The sequence below is a fragment of the Ananas comosus genome, linkage group 21, assembly GCF_001540865.1.
Source record: "Ananas comosus cultivar F153 linkage group 21, ASM154086v1, whole genome shotgun sequence".
Taxonomy (NCBI): domain Eukaryota; kingdom Viridiplantae; phylum Streptophyta; class Magnoliopsida; order Poales; family Bromeliaceae; genus Ananas; species Ananas comosus.
This window is the reverse complement of record NC_033641.1, coordinates 7,124,741-7,140,942: the sequence shown is the minus strand read 5'-3', so window position 1 is coordinate 7,140,942 and position 16,202 is coordinate 7,124,741. Positions and strand designations below refer to the sequence as shown.

General features: G+C 36.3%; 1 protein-coding gene across 1 annotated transcript; it reads left to right on the top strand.

Annotated features, from left to right (window-relative positions):
- Positions 694-12,824, top strand: LOC109726217 (restin homolog). The gene is made up of 8 exons (XM_020255703.1): positions 694-1,203; positions 1,334-1,546; positions 1,850-4,807; positions 8,006-8,801; positions 8,895-9,547; positions 10,750-10,894; positions 10,978-11,059; positions 12,490-12,824. The coding sequence occupies exons 1-8, from the start codon at positions 931-933 to the stop codon at positions 12,590-12,592; spliced, it is 5,223 nt and encodes a 1,740-aa protein (XP_020111292.1). The 5' UTR covers positions 694-930; the 3' UTR covers positions 12,593-12,824.

Here is a 16,202-nt window from a genome sequence, read left to right as displayed (position 1 = left end):
AAAGAAAAATTCAAGCAATAAACAGTTAGAATTAAAAAAAAAAGAATAGAAAAAAAATTAAAAAAAAGAGTAAACATAGCGACTAAGTTTTCACTAAGATGAAAACATAAAAAGACCCTTCATCTATAAATTTTATTGAAATTGATTCCTCAACTTCAATTTTTTTTTTATTTACTAAACTTCACCGGGTCTAGGTCTAAGTCCGTCTGAGTCCGAATTTGGAAACTCTTCTCGAGCCTACCTATTAAAATGTCCGATTCGGATCGGATTCGTATGGGTATAAAGTATCCGGACCCGTATTCAAAATTTTAATGAATAATTTTTTTTCACCAGTATACTATTTATTTTTTATCCGGTTCGGTTTGGATCCAGGTAGGGTTCGGATCGGGTATGGTATATCGGGTATTTTGGATAGTTTTATTTATTTTTACAGAAGATATTTTTAAATTTTTTTTGAGGAAAAATCATTTAATTTTGACCATTAATGTTATATTTATTTGATAAACTTATAATAATCTTCGAAAATAGATTTTTAGGTACTCCGAAGCTTTCGAAATCATGTTTAATTAACAGTAAGTATTAATTAATCTTCTACTAAAAACTTTAATATGGAAAATGACTCGATAATAAAGAGTATATATAGTATAGTAGCTCCGCTCGCGGTGTAGATACTATTTGATGCATACGAGTAGACCGGGTGCAGGCGAGAATTTCGTCTCCTTCGCCCCTTCTCCTCTCTCTCTCTCTCTCTCTCTCGCCATTGCCCACCTTCTTAGTTCTTACTCCTCCCTAGGGTTTTAATAATGAGCTAATATAAGATATCCCCTCCGACGATCCCCTTGTCCTCTCCTCTCCTCTCCTCTCCCTCTTCGATCCAATTCTCCCAGTCCAACTCCATAGATCTGAATCCGGTCGAATTGGTCCGAATCAATGTCGGATTCGGATTCGGATTCGGCATCGTCCCCGAAGGCGTCGAGGAGCAGCTCCGACTCCTCGAGCTCCGGCGCCGCCGCCGACGACGACGCGCCGGTCACCGTCCCGAGGCTGGCGGTGGCGCCGCCGCCTCCGCCGCCGCCGCCGCCATCGTCGCCGCCGCAGAGCCCCGGCGCCGACCCCTCCGCCTTCGCCGATCCCGGATCGCCCAGCAACGACAGCGGCAGCAGCGACGGCGTCCTCGTCGAGCTCCCCGGCAACCCCGATCAGGTCAGAATTTAGAGATCTCATCTCTTCTCCTCATTGCCTATCGCAAGTTTGGATCTCTATGCGTTTATAATATTGCGTTCGTGCACATATATTCTTATTTATATACTGCGGCTTTGACTCTTACGTGCAGGATTCTAGCGGCATTCTGGTGAATATTGATGGGTCGACGCAGGAGGCGCCGGACGAGCGGGACCGCGGAGAGGACGGCGGGCGGGAGGAGACGTTCGAGGATGCGTCGGACCTGATCGAGATCGCGGAGAGATCTGGGGATAGATCGGCGGGCGAGCTCGCCAGAGCCCAGGCCCGGCTCGAGGACGCCGCGGTGGAGTGCTGTAAGTATAAGGTGAGATCGCCGAATTTATCGTCCTTTTCTTTTTCTCCCGGAAAAATTAACCTTAGATACTCCTTGTTGACATTGTAGGATTAGTAAGGTTAAGCACTTAAATCCTTATATAGTTTGTTTCCCATATGCACGTGTTACGATGCGCTCATCGAAGCGGTCCCAAATGGCACGTCCTACTGGAAAAATAAACTTAGGTGGTAAAGTTGTGTAGGTTTGACCATGGGGTGGTAAAGTGGTATCCAAACTCTTCCGCTTTTCTGATGTAGTAGATTTTGTAAAATGACCTTTTCTTGCTTGATTCAGGAAGAAAGAGAAGTGTTTGGGAGAGAAGTGGTCAGTCTACGGCAGCAACTTCAAGATATTATTGATCATCAGCCAGCAAGCAGTGATGAGTCAGTTGTGCATGCGCATCGAGTTGAGTCCGGTGGAGACGACGAAATGGCAGTGTCGTTTCCCACGCCGTTGCATTCCATGTTGAAGGACTGTTCCACATTTATCAATCATTTGAGAACTATTGTTGATGAGCACGCAAACACTAAGGCCACTATTCAGTTCCTGAATAGTCTTCTTCATGCCAAAGAGCAGGAGATTGAGGACCTCAATGTAAAAGCTTCTGTGTCTTTGATCTCGCGCAATGTCATTGATTCGTACTTGGGTTCGATTCGGGAGATTTGGTCGGAGTCTCTGAGAGAGAGATCGGATCTTGCTTCCAGTAGGTTGCTAGCTTCCCTTGACACAGTCATTGGACGAGAACATGGGTCTTTGCTTGATTCTGATGTTGAAGGAGACTCTCCGTTAGAGAAGAAAACTTATTTGCTCATAGAGAAACACAGAGAGTTGCTGTTGGAAATCAGACAACTTGGAGATTCTTTGGGAGAAGTTAGGCCTGATTCGGTTGCTTCAGGGAATGAGCCTATTTCTGTTCTAGGTCTTGCTCGAGAACACTTACTTGAAAGCAAGAGAAAGGAGGAATTTTTGCAAGAGAAGATGGGTAGACTTGAGGAAGAAATGGTTGTTTTGAATGAGCAGGTTAAGAAAATGAAAGATGATTTAGATATGGCTAATGCCGAGACAAGCAAAACGAAAATGGAACTTGAGCAAGCGGAGAACAGATATTTTACTACCAAAGAAAAGCTCAGTTTGGCTGCGAAAAAGGGCAAGTCCTTGGTGCAACATCGTGACTCGCTAAAGCAGTCATTAGAAGAGAGGACAAGTGAGCTCGAGAGGTGCATGGTGGAGTTGCAACAGAAGTCTGATGCCATGGAAGCCACTGAGGCCAGTCTTGAGGAGCTGAAGATGTCCTTAGCTGAGAAGTCTAGTGATCTTGAGAAGTGCTTACTCGAGTTACAGGAAGCAAATGATGCCCTAGAGACTGCTAAAGCTAGTGCTGCTGAGCTCAAGGAATCGCACAATCTTGTCAGTTCTCTTCAAGAGTTGCTCTCACAAAAGGACAAGGTTCATCAGGAAATCGATAAGGTGATGTCTGAGACTAATGTTCCTGAGAAACTGCTTTCCTCAGATTCTGTAGATAAGATCAGGTGGTTTGTTGATCAAAAGAATATTGCAGATGTAGTTTTCGCAGAGCATCAGAAAGTTAAAAATGCCTTGTGCTCAATTGAGCTACCAGAATCTATTTCTTCTATAGGATCAGATGCTCAGATTAACTGGCTAGTAAGCTCATTCAAAAAGGCTAACGATGATGTAAACAGGATGCAGGATGAAATTGCACAGATGCGGCTTGCTGCGGCATCACATGAATCAGATTTAGCTTCGATGCGCGAGGAAATTGAGCGTTTGACAGTGTCTCTTTTGGAAGAGAAACAGGAGAGAGAGATTCTCAAAAATGAGCATGCTGAATTAAGGTCCAAGCACGAAGGAATCACGGGAAAGCTGTCTGAGGTCTCTCATCAAAAGGATGAGCTGATAAAGGCGTTTGTAGATGTTTCTGAAGTTGAGTTGGATGGTGAGCATCTTGTGGACAGCAACTTGATGATACAGAAATGTGTTGATAGAATCCAAGAAAGGATAAAAGCTGCTTCTGCTGATCTTGAGCAGTTTGAGAGTTTCCAAAGTTTATTGTACATTACTGATCAGGAACTGATACTGTGTAAGAACATTCTTGAAGAAGAGATGATTGATAGATCTGAAAGGACCAGACTATATGAAGAATTGCAAAGAATTTCAGGGGAAGTTACTAATTTGAGAAATGAGAAAGACTCTTTACAGAAAGAGCTTGAAAAATCTGATGAGAAAACTTCTTTGCTCAGAGAAAAGCTTTCGATGGCTGTGAGGAAAGGAAAGGGCCTGATGCAAGAACGTGATGGTATCAAGCATTCTTTGGATGAGAAAAACTCTGAAATAGAGAAACTAAAACATGAGATACAGTCTAGGGATTTGACAATCACAGACTTGAAGGAGCAAATTGAGCATTTGTCTGCTCATTCTAAGCTTATTCAGAAGCTTGAGTCTGATATTGTGTCCTTACATAATCAAAGAACAGAACTAGAAAGGATGTTGGATGAAAACAAAAATTCACTGCAAATATTAGTTAGTTCTATAGAAAATATTGTTCTCCCAGCTGATAACATCTTTGAAGGCCCTTTAGAGAAGGTGAACTGGATTGCAAAGCACATTCAAGAAACAGAAGCAGCTAAGATTCATGTACAGGAAGAGCTACATAAGGTAAAAGATGAAACTACCTCGTATGCTAGCAGGTTATCTGATGCATTTTTAACTATCAAATCGTTAGAGGATGAACTAAGTAGAGCAAAAGAACATATTTCTTTTATTACTGAAGAAGAGAAGGAAATTCAACTTGCTAAGGCTTGTATAGAGGAGGAGTTTGAGAAAACAAAACAGGAAGCTTCTATAAATGCGAACAAGTTAGCTGATGCCCATGCAACTATAGAATCATTAGAAGATGCATTATCACGGGAAAAAAATAGTTTTTCTCTGCTGGATGCAAAGAAGAGGGAAGCTGAAGAAAAGCATGAACAGCAGATAATCTCATTGAATGCCAAGATTGCTGAATGCTTTAAAGAGTTGGCAGGAACTCGTGGCAGTTTGGAAAGTCATTCAGCTGAACTGCATAGTCACCTTGGACAATTTAAGATGCTTATGATGGATGAACACCTTGTAACCTTGATGACTGAAGAGTTCAGAAAAAAGACCAATAGCTTGACAGACATGGGCCTTGTAATGCAGAGCATGCATGAGCAGTTCTCTGCGAAGGGACTTCATGACTATCATGGCTTGGAGGAGGTATTCTTTTTTTTCTTTTTCTTTTTTTCATTTTCTATGAATTATTCTTATATGATTCATTGGTTGTCTTTGCATATGCTGACTATTTTCATCGTATTTGTTTGAAGTTTTTTTTTTTAATGTTAAAGCAGTCAAAGCTGTAAAAGATTAATTTAAAGAACATTTATACCCTTGTTTTTCCAAAAATATTTTAGTGCAAGTAGCAGGACTGAAGCCCTGAAGGACATAGCAATCTACAAGAATGTGGCTTAAGCTCAATTATTTGACTGGTCTTTTACATAAAGTGGTAGCATTCCCTTTTTGACTTCTATATATAGGCTAGGGCTACTATACTCTTATGAGTATAGATCCTTATGTACTTATAAGTTTTCAACCGTTGGATAAAGTGATATGCGGTTAGGTTAATAGTGGTCCCTAGGGTTGAGTGGCTGGTTGGTTGAATAGTATGATCTAACGGATGGAAATGATCAAAGGGGTAGATCTAACAGCCGAAAATTTATGAGTATAAAGGGTCCTATACTCATAAGAGTATAGTAGCTGGACTCTTATATGTGTATATATATATATATATATATATATATATATATATATATATATATATATATATATATATATAGAGTCCGGCTACTATACNCGGCCGACGACGGAACTAAGTATTGGCTCATAAAAAACTCATGGGGAACGGCGTGGGGCGAGGGTGGATACATGAGGATCCAGCGAGATGTGGATTCTTCCCAAGGAATGTGCGGACTCGCCATGCAAGCGTCTTACCCGACCGCATAATCCGTGTGTATATATATATATAGTTCGGCTACTATGCTATTAATAGCACGAAGCATTTGGTGCTACCAAGTTTTTCGCCGTTAGATCTATCCTTTCGATCATTTTCACCCGTTAGATTATACTATTCAATCAACCACCCACTCAACCCTAGGGGACCGACATCATCCTAACCGCACATCACTTAATCCAATGGCCAAAAACTTGGTAGCACTAATGACTTGGTGCTATTAATAGAATATTAGCCTATATATATATATATATATATATATAGAGTCCGGCTACTATACTCTTATGAGTATTGACTCCCTTATACTCATAAGTTTTCAGCCCTTAGATTTATTCAATTGATCATTTTCACCCGTTAGATCATACTATTCAACCAACTACCCACTCAACCCTAGGGGACCACTATCATTTTAAGTGTGGACCACCATCATCCTAACCACACATTCCATCAATCAACGGTTAAAAATTTATGAGTACAAGAGGATCTATACTCATAAGAGTATAGTAGCCCCAGCCTATATATATATATATATATATATATATATANTATATATATATATATATATATATATATATATATATATATATATATATATATAGAGTTGAGCTGGAATACTATCGGTAGCAAACAGGCTCTGTTGCCACCCATTTGTTTTCGATGATAGAGCCTCCAAATTGACGATCGGTACCGTTGAAAATAATCTATACCACTTGAAATATCCAGAAATCAAATTTCATACTTTTCCGATATTGTTCTCTTGTTTATCAAGTGGGCGTAAAAATGAATGGCTGAAAATGAATATCCTCTAAAAAGTGATGATAGGAATTTTTAATCAAGATCGAGAGTATAGATCTCGTTCTAAATAGTTTAAAGAATTTTCTAACCAAAATTCAATTGATTTGGATAGTTTTACACCGTTAAAGGTGAAAACGCCTCATATTGACCATTAAAATTACAAATTTGAAACCCTTTGATCATTAGGTCAATGATGTCGAAAAGATTTGAAATTTGATTTCTAGATACTTCAAGTGATATAGATCATGTTCAACGGTGCCGATCATCGATTTGAAAGCTCCATCATCGAAAACAAATGGGTGGCAACGGAGCCCGTTTGCTACCGTTAGCATTCCAGCTCAACTCTATATATATACATACTATACTCTTCTAGAGGCCTTCATACTCAAAAGTCGTTTTCGATGATGAAGCCTCCAAATCAATGATCCACACCGTTAGACATAATCTAAAGTATTTGAAGTATGTAGAAATAGAAATTTGTAATTTTTCGAACGTATAATAAAGTCCATCAATTGGGTATAAAATGAACGATCAACATCGAACAATCTCTTAAAAATAGGGGATAGGGTTTTTAAATTCAAGATTGGAGTTATTGATCTTGATCTATGTAGTGAATAGAATTTTCTATTAAAGATTTTATCGATTCCGATTCTTCTATACCGTTAATTCGGAAATGCTCCTTACGGGTCATTTAAAATGTCAATTTTGAGGTCCTTTGATCATAGGGCATATGATGTCAAAAAGTTATGAAATTTGATTTCTGGAATGTTTAAATGCTCTAAATTATGTTTAACGGCATGGATTGTCGATTCAAAAGCTCTATCATTGTAAACAACTTATGAGAACGAAGGTGATGGTACTTACAATAGTATAGCAGGCAGAGACTCTCTATATATATACGTCGGGAAGGTGAATGACATGAAATTCTGTAATAGTCTTCTGGTTATTATGTCATATGTAGTTCAGAATATCCTAACATCTTTATGTAATTATAATTCACTGCAAGTCCTGTTGCTTCATGTTTGCAGTTATACACTTTTGGTAATTGAATGTTTTGTTTGCTTCATTGCTGTTAGATATCCCAAAAATTATTGTAATGGCCAACTTGTTAGCGACAAGAGAAAATAGGGACTGAATTGCTCATTTCGACCATTTTGATGGTGCCTATTCTACTTGTTGCTGAATGAGTGTATGTTATGTAATCTTGATTCGTTAAATTATGTTTTAATTGCTCGTTGTAGCAAACCATGAAGAACATATTAATTATTACTAGATGCTTGTTTGATTAATGATGTAGCTCTTTTTCCTGTACAATGCACCGATGTAATTAATTTGATAATAGTGATTCATGGCCTTGTCTTGTAATCAGCTGTAGTGATGAAGTAGAACAAAGGATATAAATTTTAAGTTTAGGGAGTAAATTTTTTAAATTTCCTTCATTAGCATCTAGAGAGAAACATCAATGCTGTCTCATAATTTGTCTTTCTTCTATTTATCTTTTTTTTTTCTGCTATTAAGTTTTTCAATTTTCTGTTGTCTCAGTGTTACATTTTGCTGAATGAACCTCTCATGCTTGGGACATAATCTGATAAATTATTGTTCAAAATTTATAGGTTCCAGAATTTGTGAAGCTCTTCTCTCTACCAAATTATGAAGATTTTATTAACAGAAAAATGGCTCACGGTAAAACAAGTTCGGCAAACCTTGATGAAGCTCTATCCTTTGGTACGGTGATTGAAGGGTTGAATAATTGGGTCAAATCTCTTGAAGACTCTTTTAAAGATTTGTCAGCTTACATGGATGATCATATAGCACGTACGTTCCAAGCATTGCAAATAACAAAGGATGAATTTTTCAATATTCTTGAAGTACAGGAATCCTTGAAGTCACATGTAGATAGGCTGGAAGCTCGTAACAAGGCTGAAGAAAGTAAACTGCTTTCTCTGCAAAAAGAACTGATGGCACTTCTGTCTGAATGTATTGATGACACCCAAGAGGTCCAAATTGGATTCAATGATCTGTTTGGGTTGGAATCAAGATCCAAAGTGGAAACTGGACCAAAGGTGGATGATAGCGAGAATGTTAGTGCAGCAGATAGTCTGTTATCTGTTGCTGGGAGACTAAAGATGCAAATTGGACAGCTGGTAGATGTTAAAAAATTATGTGCAGGATCTATGCATGATCTTAAGCACAAATTGGAACAAACTGAGGTGGCCGCGGAAACTGCCTTTCAAGACTGTCATCATTATCAAGAGAGAGGTACTCTGCTGGAAAATGATCTTGCTACGTTGCAAGAGGCTTACACCGAGATGAAGACCAGGATAGAGAATTATCAGACAAGAGAGGATATAGTGAGGGCTAGAGAGGAAGGGCTTGCACCACTCCAGCTTTTGGTTGCAAAAGATGGAGGTAATGAGACAATATAGATTTATCCTTGACACTTCTTTTTCCCCTTAGCTCTTTTCAGTTCTCATATCTGTTGAAGTTCTTTTGTTGTTTCAGGTACAAATGATCAGCAATTTTCAAAAGACCAAGTAGAAACCCTTGTTGACAAAGTAAATAAGCTAAATTTCTCTTCTGATGAGTCACAGTTCCAGGGCGAAGGAATTTATTTCTCAAGTCCCATTGACAAGCTCTCGTATATTGTTGATAAAGTCAGTGATCTGCAGCATAGATTGGATACTTTGACCTATGAAAAGGATGACATGCAGTTACTTCTTGCATCTCATGTTACTGAGATCGAACAGCTAAAGAAGGCCAGGGAATTCTTTGATTCCAATTATCAGGATTTGGAATCAAAGAGGAGTGAATTAGCTGAATTGACGGTTGGTTTAGGAAAAATAATTGATCTGTTGGGAGGAAAAGATTCCTTTGAGGATCAGAAACCCATCACTGTGAAGGCACTCTTGTCATTGTTGGAAAGATTGGCTGTTGCCTCAACTATCGAATCTGAGAATAACAAGTCTACGTTACAGGAAGTGGAAGCTAAGTTGCAGGCCAAGGAGAAGGTTGTGGATGATCTATCAACAAAGCTCAAAATTCTTGAAGACTCGTATCGTACTCGTCTTGTGCAGTCAGAGGCTGCCAAAGAAAGAACTGTCTTTGAAGCATCTTCATCAGCAATTGGTTCAGAGATATCTGAGATCGAAGAATTGGTAGACTTGTTTTTCGTATCCTTCTCATCTTCAACATAGTCTCCCACAGAATAAATAAATAAAAAATTCATATATGTAGGTTTGTCTATTCAGCTATAGAGTTCAGAGTTTATCACCGCCTTTGTTGTGCTTGATTTGGGTCAATCTAACTATAATAGTGGCCAGAAACAGAAGGCAGAGGTAGCTTTATTAGTAAATCTAGTGGGGATGTTCTTTTAAGTTAATTACTGAAGTTTAAAAAAAAGAAAAGAAAAGGAATGAGCTGGGAATTTTGGTGCACCTCATTATTAAAGGAGAAAACAACGTCCATGCCAAAGATTTAAATGATGTTCTCCATGTGAAGAAGGCATGGAAGATCGAACTGGTTGAAGACTGAAACTTCAGTACTTTTAAATGTATCAATAAATTCGAATTTTGGTGATAGTTTTGATGCTTTAGACCAAAACAAACTGACCTGTCATCACTTTTTTTTTTTTACAGTTTCTTCTGAGTCATTCAATTCAAACTTCTAAACAAATCTCATTTAGAACCCATCTCACTTTCAACATCCCTAAATCACCCTGCATCAGATACTGTGATTACTTTCTAGTGCTTTTACTACATGTTGGCATTGTTTCATCTCAGAACAACTGGAGAATAACCTAAACTTTTCCCTACCAAATGCGCCAGAAAGTACTTGGCGTTAGTTGTTTTGGTCAAATTTGATTAATCTGCCACTATCCCTCACTTTGTCCCTACTATGCAGCTATTATTACGATATACAGTTATTATTACACCAACTGCAGAATTGGCTTCATTCTCATTATCTTAGGATAGGAGGATAACTTGGGAATAAATCTGCTTAGTTCACAAAATTTGTTCCTGAAACGAATGTTTCATTTATATTTTCAAATAAATTCCCTGCCTCCCTCCCTACCCTGCCATCCGCTGTTACAGCAATTATCGTAACTTATCCTCCTGTAGTAATGTCACTTGTCAAACTCATATGATATCTACAATATTGTAGCTCTTTATTGATACCTATTATAGTTATTCTTATTTGCATTTGCTTTTGTATGCATTGGAATTTTAAATATTTTATTGTTGAAGCTATACAACACCAGAAAAATGTTTCGAAGATCCAAAATAATACTTTTAATTTAGATTAACCTGCATCTAGTTTGTGATATGCATTGTGTTGTGTTTGACTTGCATATTTGCAGGGGGCGATGGGAAAATCTTTGATACCTCCTGTCTCCACGGCAGCCCATGCAAGAACGATGCGTAAGGGGTCAAATGACCATCTTATTCTTAATATTAATCCGGAGTCCGAGAGATTAATTGCTGCCCAGGAAACTGATGACAAAGGTTTGATGCTGTATACTTTGTCTATTGTGACATTCATCAATAATATCTAGCTGTTAAATATCGTTGCACCTTCTTCTTTACAGGTCATTTTTTCAAGTCGCTGAACACAACTGGCCTTATTCCAAAGCAAGGAAAGCTTATTGCTGATAGAGTTGATGGTCTTTGGTAAGCTGTTTATGGCAAAAATATGTTAATTCATTGTACTTTTAGTCCTTTTGATATTGCTTCTTCCTCTGTACATGCACATTTATATTTTCTGACAAAATGGACATACTAAATGGACCAGCCATTAAATTATGCATAACCTATTATTCCAGACTCTTTGTGCTTAATATTTTATCAAAAACAATTAAAAGCATCTCTTACACCAATCAAGCTAGATCTGTGTTGGTTTAATGTTCCAAAAGTTTTTTGGGTCAGTCCATTCTTATCTTTTTTGCCACAGCTTCAACCTTCCTTGATTCAGTTCGCTTCTTGCTGATGCCACGGTCTCTTTTTTTAGATGTGTCCGAACCATCTTAACAATTTTCATCATCTTATTTGTGGGCTTCTTGACGTGTATTTCTTATTAGAATTTCTGGCAATACCAGCAATTCACCAAACTATTCCTATTTTCCTATTGTAGTAATACATTTTATAAATTCTGTTTCACATTTGGAATAAAAAGTCCTTTTCAACTTACAGGATTCTTTTATTAGTCATTATAACAGTGCTGTAGCATCTTTTACGGCCATTTAACTTTATGTGCAACATTCCATAATTTTTGTTTAACTGATGACTGCAACAAAGTAACAGATGGGTGTCTCTTTTTTAAAATTTCTTTAACCTTGTCCTTCAAGTTCAAATGTGTAATCATTGTTCCACAATCTAAAGAGGCCAAGCTGTCTTGGCACTATGTGCCAGACCCAGACTATATGTTATTTATTAGGAAAAAGAAAAGAAAATACAAAAGTTGAATTGCTAATCCAGGTGAAATGGTCTATTTTGTCCCAGTTTGGCAATCTATGCAGAAATACGAAGGGAATTGACATTTTAAAATTTTTTAACGGGCTTATCCCAATCTCCTAGTCAGTTTCACCAAAATTGAGAAATGCTGTTTACTTTAATTGTTTAATTCTCCCTTTGTGCCTGAGGGAAAGGGCTAAAGTTCGGAAATAAAATGGTGCTGTGTTATAGCACATATTCAAATCAGTGCCCTGTCCCTGTGGTTTCATTTGTATCATTTATGTTTCATGAGTTGCTACTTCAGTTTTCCTTTGAGGACCTTTCCATCAGCTTCATTGCAATTTGGGATTTGAACCAAGTTAAGATCATGTTTGGATCGGATTTTCATCTTAAGTCGACCCAAAATCCTCATCTGAACCCAAATTCTAACAGAGTGATAGAATGTAAAGAAAAGAGAGAAAATATTATGCTTCCATTAGAGGACCATTGTTTAACACTCCAGTCTGCTCATAATATTAAAAGCAGTTCATAGTCTCTCTCAATTGGCTTCTTTGATTGCGGGTGCTTTTGTATGGTTGTTTTTCTATTTATGTTAATAACTACAAGCTTTTACTTAGCGAGGACTTTAATTTCCTTCTAACTTATTGCAGGGTTTCGGGAGGCCGAATGCTCATGAGCAGGCCAGGAGCCAGGCTAGGTCTAATAGCATATTTGCTCTTCGTGCATTTATGGCTATTAGTCACCGTAGTATGACATTCCCCAGCATGTAGCCACCTCCCATGGGCCATGGCTTGCAAATTGTATTATAGGATGTATAATCATGGTTTTATTATATTTTTATTCTTTAGATTAGTTCACATGTCATTCTTTTTGTGGCCCTTCTACACATATTGGTATTCAATGATCTACTACAAGATTTCACACACACGATGTAAGATGAAATATCACAAGAATAAAAATTATTTAAAGCTAGCACATTTTTACACGCATCGATGTCGATTTTGGATCATTCTTTACAATGTTGTTGAGTTACATTTTTTTTTTTATTATTCTTTTTTGAATAGCAAATTTGTATACGCAAAAAGAAATTCTTGGACTGCCACCACAAGCCTTTTGGAAGGGAGGTTCATATTGGCATAGACTATTTTGTTAGGAGCAGATGACCTTCCAGTTTTATCAAGGCCCTGTTTGCAGGATAAAACTTCAGTGAGGAGCTCCCCAGTGACGCATCATTGGAGAGCTTCCGATCCGCTGTTATATGTTAGTTTTGTTTTCATCCAATAATTTGTTCAGAATTTTTAAATATTAATACTTAAAAGAAATATTAAATTTTAGAGGGAGGGATTATAATCTTTGGATGGAGATAAAAGTGACACGTGGTGATAGATTAATACTCTTTAATGAGACATCGTTAGGGAGTTCCTCACTGAAGTTTGGATATCGAAATAATTATCTAAGAATAACTTATTTTGAATAAATGTTCTATTATGATTGTATGTGATGAGTTTGATTTTTGTTACTTCAAAAGTCTTACTATCTATGAATAAACAGGATAACATATCTTAACTACGAAGTAATTTATCTTATTCGAAAAACGGAATCGAAGGGCGAATATAGTATTCAATTTTAAACATTTGATCATACTCTTTATCAATCAAATGTACACATTTTTTGAATAAATTAAAAAAATATATCGAATAAAATATTCATACTTCTAAACATGGCCTAAAAATATCACTTCTCCCCGAGTAAAGATGTAATGTAAGGTTATGACAAAAGAAGAAGAAGAAGTGTTATGCCCTAACAAAGTAGGGTGTCTGCCACCACGAATGACGCACCTCGCAAGGTCGATGGAATTTTCGGGGCGTGGTTGGGAATTGAATTTTGAATGAGTTGTTGGATAGTTGGAAGATATTTTGAGAAATGGTTGGGAATTCGAAATTCGAATTTCGAATGGGTTGTTGGATGATATTTTGGGAATTGGTTAGTGAATTCAAAATTCGAAATCGAATTTTGAATAGGTTGTTGGAGGATGTTTTGGGAATTGGTTAGGGATTCGAAATTCGAAATCAAATTTTAAATGGGTTGTTGGATGGTTAGGTATTCAAAATTCGAATGGATGTTGGTTGGGGATTCGAAATTCAAAAATTTAATTTTGAATGGGTTATGGGATGGATAGGTATTCAAAATTCGAATGAATGTTGGTTGAGAGATATTTTGGGAGTTGATTCGAAGTTCGAAATCGAATTTCGAATAAGGTTATTAGGATAACAGATATTTTCGGGGGGTTTAAAAATTTAAAATCGAATTTGAATATGATATTCGAAATTGAATTTTCAAACGTGGGTGAAAATGTGGGCCATGATCCCATGAATTGGGCTGAAATTGAGCCTACTTTGATGAGACTTGTTGGCCACAATTATTCATTGGGCTGAGACGAGGCCCGAATTATTGTATAGGCCTAAAGTTTTAAAGGGCTTTAATGAGGCCCATTAATTCACATTTATGAATGGGCCTATTGTAGATTTTAAATTATAATTATTGGCCCCAAAATTTTTTGGTCAACAGGAGACCTATCAAAATTGCTTGAGTCTGAATCTAATCGGTTTCGATTATGATTAGGAATTTTTTTTTTTTTTCACTTCAAACATAGGGTACTAAGGTGCCTAAGAATGTTATCCATGTAAGTGTCTTGGTTTATGAACACAGTTAGAAGTGTCATTTGTATTTATCAACATTTCAATAATTTTTCTCACCAACCGTCCCTAGACTAAGTGGCAAAGGGCTTGGTGGTTGGTATCCGAGGTTCCAAGTTCAAATCCTAATTGATTCACATTTTCAGCTAAAATTTATTTCTAAATAAAATAAACGAAGCGGGTAGCATGCTACCTATCTCTAAAAAAAAAAAAAAATCTCTCAAAATAAAAAAAAAAATATCAGAAATTTACAACAATAACATATTGAGGTGTGCTCAAAAAGTATTTTTGGATATTATCAAGTCCTGTTTGGAAGCTTTACTAGCAAGAATCAGCTCTAGTATAGTAGCTATCTACGAAACACACTCAATAATTTAGCGAAGAATTTTTTGGAGTTTATAAATTTATTCACTTTTTTCACTGTAGTAGGAGTTTTAAGGCCTTTTTCTGTTGGTGAAAAATCCAAAATTTATGTGAAAAATCCAAAATCTCTAAATATTATTTAATTTTACAATTATTCTCATTTATTATCTTTTATTATGTTAATTAATTTGATGGATCAAATGTAATTAATTTCTTCTTTATGCCACATAAAGGCATGACCGTTGGAAACATTGGAAAAATTTCCAACGTTCCATTCTCTCTCCACAATATATATATACATTGGATTGCACTGTTTATCTAGGACATATATATGACTGAGAGTGAGCCAAGTGGAAAAACAAAAGAAGAAACATTATTTAAATTTTTATTTTACCTTTATTTTGTTTGATTTTTTTATCATTGGGTGTTGAAAGAATCTCCGTCAACCTCCTTCACGATCGTGCTCGCAGGAGGAGGAATTCCGGTCGTACCTTGGGGTGTTATTTCCGGTTAATCCCACACGTAAGGACGGGAATACGCTTTAGGGTAGTGCATCGCACGCTTCTGGATCAATTAAGTATTTATTTGGATTTAGCGATCATATGTAAGTTGATTTATTTATTTTCATAATAAGATTTAGTTAGATCTAAATCACAAACAGATTTTATGTGTGGCCATTGTTCCAACATTTTCGGCATCATGAATCCATGACTTTTGTTTTGTTTTTTTTTTTTAAATACTCATTCAATGTAGTAATGATATAACAAGCGGATAGTCCTAATAAATATGACTATTCAAGACCTTACAAGGAGTTAAAATAAAACCTCTAAACTGTAGTTACAAAAGAAAGCTTTGAGGCCATATTTGGATATATAGTTAAAAAACATCATGAAATTTCTATTCTGTGATTTTGATCTTAATAAAATATAAAATTCTATAACTATAAAAAAATTCCACAGCTTCATTTTTAAGTTGTTTGGATATGTATCATACTAAAATTTTAAAACTTAAAATTCAAAATTCAAAACAAAAAAATAAAATTTTAAATTTTAAAATTCAAAATTTAAAACTTAAAAATAAAATTTTAAAATTTAAAATTCAAAATTTAAAAATAAAAATTTAAATTTTAAATTTAAATTTTAAATTTCAAAATTCAGAATATGGAATATGAAATATGAAAAATGAAATTTCAAATTGAAATTTGAAATTTGAAACATAAAATTAAATTTTAAAAAAGTAAAATTTTAAATTTGAGATAAAAATTTTGAAATTAGAAGTTCTAAATTTAAATTTAAATTTGAAAA